This window comes from Camelus bactrianus, chromosome 2 (assembly GCF_048773025.1).
Source record: "Camelus bactrianus isolate YW-2024 breed Bactrian camel chromosome 2, ASM4877302v1, whole genome shotgun sequence".
NCBI lineage: Eukaryota > Metazoa > Chordata > Mammalia > Artiodactyla > Camelidae > Camelus > Camelus bactrianus.
Genome location: NC_133540.1, coordinates 50257890 through 50263889, shown reverse-complemented (window position 1 = coordinate 50263889; position 6000 = coordinate 50257890). Strand labels below are relative to the sequence as shown.

The following is a 6000-nucleotide window of genomic DNA, read 5'->3' as shown; positions in this document are numbered from 1 at the left end:
GTAAGTGAAATTGACACCAACCGAAGCAGTTTGAAAACAAAATTGAAAGGTAAATATTAGAAGAGAGAAAGAAACTCTCTTTTTGTCTCCCTACTGTCTGCTTTTTTATCTCAAAGAAGGTGAAAACAAGAAAAACAAGTTAATAAAAGTAGAGTCAAAAGTAGCACTCTGAATTTTCAGGTTAAGTTTAAAATCAGTTTTCTACTAAGCAACTAGCATAAACCCTGCTTTAATTGATGTCCATGTAAACATGCTACCAATAATCAGAGACCCCCTTCAACCTCTCCCTCATTCCACACTGCAGAAGAAATTCATTTTTCCGTACTATATTTCAAGCTTTTCACCCAAAAGCCAACTATAAATTCATCTGTTAACTGACACCACTGTCAGTTGACTAGCTTGAAAAAAGACATCATTGTCAAACAGGTAAATTAAGTAAATTTTCTCAACACACCCACACATAATTAAGAGGAAGGAAATGTTTATTATTCATTAATCTTTTGAATGCAACCATCATAATTTTTCAGGTTTAATTTAGTAGCAAACTTGATTAATAACACTTCCAGGAGTTCACAATTCCAAGGCTAAGGTTCTGATTAAGGTAATACGGTTATCAGTTTAATATAAATGAAGCTTTAAAAAAAAAAAAGCTACAAGCAGTCGGATCTCTTAAAGGAAAATATGAAAGATCCAGACTTTGGTCTCAGTAACATAAGTACACTTCAGTACTACAACAGTCAAAGAGAAAGATCTTAATGGAAGATCAGAAAGGAGCACCACTACTCTCTTCTACAGCATACACGTTTGGTCAGAGCATGCTAGGACGAATAAGGCAACGCGCCAAGCGCTAGCGGATGAGAAGCGCAGCGAGATGTGCTGAAGGACGGCAGGCCGGGCCAGGGCCCCCCGGCGCTCATCAGTCATCTTCACCTCCACACAGCAACAGGAGGGCTTTCTTGTAGTCCCCAGATGTATCACCCTAAAACCCAAATGTACTCCATTAGCCTCCGTGACTCACAGAAGTCACAGAAAATATGAAACTAAGACATATTTGACAACAAATACTATTCATATGACTTTTCTCCCAAGTGGACAATCTCTCTGCGTGTGACTTTCACATCAGGAATGTTATACAGGCAGTTTCCTACCGATGGGACTTCGCTTAGCTTTATCCCTAATTTTACCCCTTAAAAGCACAGTTCTAAGACAGTGGGGTATGTTCTTCCCTCTAGGAACACAGAGAACAGGGATGCTTTTACAACCATGCTAAGGCCAAGCTTTCTAAACAAGATGTAAGTTTCCATCACGTAGTACACATCTGGCTACAGGAGCAATGCTGGGACTGCCTGGCTGTTATGGCTCTGCGTCAGAGACAGAGGGGCAGGATACAGTTTGCTTCTGTTAGTCTTATACACAGATGTATGCATGGAAGAGCTCTGCCTTTCATTCAGCCCAGCCACACCACGCACCACATACTCACACACACACACACACACAAAATCTTGCTCAGCTGAGCACACACACACACACAGTTAAAATCTTGCTCAACCGAGATACTGCTTTGCATACAGCCTACATTCCCCCTTATCAAAGAGAAAAAGAGAGAAAGATATAAAGAAAGAAAGGGAGGGGGAGACAGAGACAGAGAAAGGAAGGAAGGAAGAGAAAAAGAAGTCAAAAGGTCTTAAGCCAAATTCCACTATAGGCCACAGTGTCCCCTGCTTTTAAATGGACAAAAATTAAAGTAATACTTAAGCTTTTTACTTACTTCTAATAACACCTGGTTTGTTCTTTCCTGAACTATGAACCAATACCAGAGACAAGGTGATAACAGACAATGAAGGAAGAAAAGACCATGACATGAAAAGAAAGGAAGAACTGATAAGACAGCTGGAACTGATAAAAGAGAGAAAGAACACATTATTATCGTGGACAAGGGGTTGGGTTTTGGTGAGTCATCTGTCACCACTACTAAATAATGCTTCTAAGCTCACCAAGAGCCAATCTTTCACTCGGAAGCCATCATCCATACTCCAGGAAACATTATGCCAAGCTTTGTAACTCATAGCTCTAATCATACCAGTGAAATTTTAAACTTAACACAATAATTGGGTTCTCCCATCCATGTCTTGCATGATACATACTGGTCTGCTGTAGATTTCTAAGTGTAATTTAAGGAAAGGTTCTACTACCTTAATCATGGAATAAAGAGAGGTGGCAAAGTTCTTCCTAAACTCCTTCCTAATGTTATACAGGTCAATCTCACTCCTGGAAACCAGCACTCTGATGAGGGTATGATCATCTGTCCCCGCTCCCTTTAAAAAAGAAAGAGAGGCACGTTGTTTAAAAAAGTCAATTATATCATCAAACTCCCCTGAGTTGGGTGAATCAATAAAGTAAAACAATTTAGCAGAATTGAACTACACATTTTAAGGAGAAAAAAACTCAATGTCTATTATCTAAAACATGCTAGAGAGATAAATTAACTAGAAGACTCAACGTATGCACTTACCTTCATAGCATAGTAGAGGGTTTCTGCGAGGTAGGCAGGTATACTTCGAATGGATTTCACTAAGAAAATAAGTAATATAATGGTCACATGCTATTCTGATGTGAGAAAAGATGAAGTAATTAAAAATCAAAAGCTGCCCCAGGCTTACAGCTCTACTTATATAAAACTATGCAAGGAACACAGGCTAACTAACTGCTCATTTGCAAGCTGCTCTGACCTCCTTGCTACCGAGTATCTCCACAGATCCTGGCTTGAGCTCTCCTCACAGTTCTGAGCGCTACACGGGGTGCAGGGGTTTCAGTGCCCCTTTGTTCTATGAGCACCTTTCTGCAATGGCAGTTTCGGCAGACTGGGCTGTTAAGCCACAACCTTTTTCATCCCCAGTGAATTATACAAACATCCTCAGAGTTTTCACTTCAATATATTCAAGCAAATAATACAAGCTACTTACTCTCTCTAATCTGTGACAAACCTTAGACATCTGCCTGTAATCTTAATCCAGGTATTCTCTCCGTATTCTTTAACATCCGTGAGTCACACAGGGCGGCGTGAGACTCATACGTTTTGGGAGAAATACCCAGATAAACTGGTAACAGAAAAGAGTGTCTTCCCTGAAAATGTACAAATCGACAGTACCTTAGGGCTGCTCAGAACTCAATCTGCTTAGCTTCAGAAACTATCATATGAGAATTCCTTAATATACCAAAATAACACATCATTGAATGGGAAGCAGTATTTTCTTTCTTCCAATGCTTAAGAAAAGCAGCCACCAAAACTAAAAACACCATAATTTTTACACGTATTCCAGTTACAAAGGGGATATCTAAAAATTTTCTATTAAAATTCATTAACAGTGGACTCAAGTGAAAGGTTACTGTTAGTCCTGGTTCACGCACATTTTTAGCTCATTCTCCAGAAGTCAGAGAGCACAAGAACTTCAACTCAACACCAAATACTCGGAACAACAGCAGCCAAAGCTTCCCTCCACACCCATATGAAGACCAGGACCACAGGCGACTCACAAGCTACATTCTCCCTGGACTAGAAGAATATCTACTACTACAATAAACTGCACAAACTCAGTTCTCCAATTTTTCTAGGTTACTCTGAATATTTAGCTAAAATTAAACATCAAACTATTTAATCAGGAAGACAGTCACCATCACATTTTCCACGGTTATCAAAGATACTTTTTCTAAATCAGATTCTAATTTCTCAGTCGGCCTCAAAGCTGTGACAACGATATTCAAAAGAAAAGCAGAATTCCACAGGTGTCAGAAATAACATTTACACGCCTCTGAGACAATGACATTTCAGGTTCACAGTGAAATAGTGTTATTTTTAATGCAGCTTCTAAATGATTTGTAAACAATTCTCTTAGTATTCCCATAGAATTAGATGAACTAACTAGAAAATCATGTATTTCCAACATCAAAACAGACTTTGAATTGGAAATTTAGGGGTATGCTTCACCCAAATATCAAGGTAAGATCTTTTCATGAAGAAACAGCTAGCTATTTTCAGATACAGCTTCAACTGAATCAAATACTTCAGCTCTTAACACCACAAATATCATACACAATAAAAAATTACTTACCGACAGCAAGGAGTAATTTCTCCAAATTACCAGAAGTCTCTCGGTCAATGGTTTCTTCAATTTGAAATCCTGATATAGTCATGTATTTGTCAAACACTAGAAAACAGGAAAGCAATTTCTTAATCACATAAGAATCACTTTCCAGAAACAAGGTATTTACTCTAACCAGGTACTTTCCTACCAAACACAAATCTCCCCTTTTTCCTTGCTGAGAGACCCTAATTTTATTCAGAGCCTCAATGTGCCAAGCCCTAAACAATGGATTATAAATATTCTTTGTTTACTCACTTCCCAGAACCTCCTTATTAGTTTAAATGAGACCTAAAGGTAAATAAATCTGTTGGAGAGGATTCTGAGTAATCTTTCCCTTTCCTTATTAAAAGCAACAGACAGCTATTAGTTTACCCCTTTCTTTTCTTCTTGAGGCAAAAATGGTTGATATGCTTGGAGCAACAGCAGCCACGTTGTGACAAAGAGGTACCGAGCATGAGAAAGAAAACCAAAGCACTCAGGGGGGTGAAGCAGAAAAAGAAAAAGAGCCCAGGTCTTGCCAAATCAGCCAAGGAATCCTACCTACAGAAAGCCCAATTTTTAAAGCCACTATTAATAGTGTTTTCTGTCACTTGCCACTGAACTCATTCCTACCTGATACACAAATACTGATGAATATCCAGAAATGAGCCCTTAGGTACCACTATCTAGGAGGAAATTCTTGTAGGGAGCTACAGCTCGGTGATTTGTGACTATGAGAGTAACAATCTAGAGGCCCACCTCCCTAATCATCATATGACAGTGAAGAGAGTTAGATTAAAGATGTCTAGTTTTGTGAAAGCTACAATAGCAAAGAGAATTGAGATTTCTCAAGGTCACCAAAAGAAAGAAATATAAAAACTGATTCATTCAGTAAGCGTCTGTTATGCATCAGATAATTTTGACAAACTGGCTCCTGTACTTTAAAAATTAACCATTACATACAGAAAAAAAAATTTACCAAAGTACCTGCGTCATACACACTTTTTTCACTCACCCCTTCTCAAATGAGACACACTCCGTGTTCCAAAGATGGTAATAAACTTTTCTTCATCCGTCCCCCACTTAAGTTCTCCAGCCTGAAACAAAGCCTGTGAAAATTTCAACCCCAGTTAATAAACTGTTCTTCCATCTCATTTCCATGTTCTTCATCACACTTGTGTTTTAGTCCCTGAATGCTGATTTACCTGATTCTTCATCTCCTATTTTTCAATTCTAATGTTTCCTACTCTGAAACTCCCCTCACTGAGCTTGGGGCGACTTTGGACCTTGCCCCTGAACTGTGCCACAGAAGATTAGTGGGTCAGAGCGATAAGGCATAGCAATAAGGCCAAGTTAAATGTTCCCAAAAGGTCTACCATAACTTCCAGTCATTCAGGAGCAATGGTGTGGTTGGTGGAAAGCTCTGATTACCCCACTGTTGATGCATCCACTTACAGGGAAAAAATTTAACCAGGAGCTAAGGTGTCTGCATTTTTCTGTTTTGCTTGCTCTGCAGCTGTTCAATAACACATGATAAAAAGGAAACTCTGTATTTTCTCATTATAAGTGAAATTTAAACAATGCTAGCTACAGGAAGTTTCCCCATTTCTAAAAGATCACAATAAAACTGAAAGGCTGTGGGTGTATCACAGCTCCTGGCATACAGCAGGCACTTAATATATACTTGTTGAACAGTATGAGTGTTCATATTTAGTTTTTCACATGGAAAAGACTATATGCTTTCCAGTGTTCATATACTTGCTGAAAAAATAAAATCATACACAAATACCATTATATCTGAGTCTATTTATTAAGACATAGATAATTTATTAAAACTCAAAGAATCTTTAAAATGTCTTTACTACCCTTTATTCATTTC

At 38.5% G+C, this 6000-nt stretch overlaps 1 protein-coding gene across 1 annotated transcript in view; it reads right to left on the bottom strand.

The window, feature by feature from the left end:
* Positions 1 to 464: 464 nt before the first annotated feature.
* Positions 465 to 6000, bottom strand: part of ANXA5 (annexin A5) — a 28369-nt gene continuing 22833 nt past the window's right edge. The window contains exons 9-13 of the mRNA XM_010952591.3: positions 5137 to 5230; positions 4110 to 4205; positions 2513 to 2571; positions 2193 to 2315; positions 465 to 979 (exon numbers count right to left, since the gene is read on the bottom strand). Of these exons, the coding sequence (XP_010950893.1) occupies positions 917 to 979; positions 2193 to 2315; positions 2513 to 2571; positions 4110 to 4205; positions 5137 to 5230 (435 nt within the window). The 3' untranslated portion in view covers positions 465 to 916. The remainder of the gene's footprint in view (positions 980 to 2192; positions 2316 to 2512; positions 2572 to 4109; positions 4206 to 5136; positions 5231 to 6000) is intronic.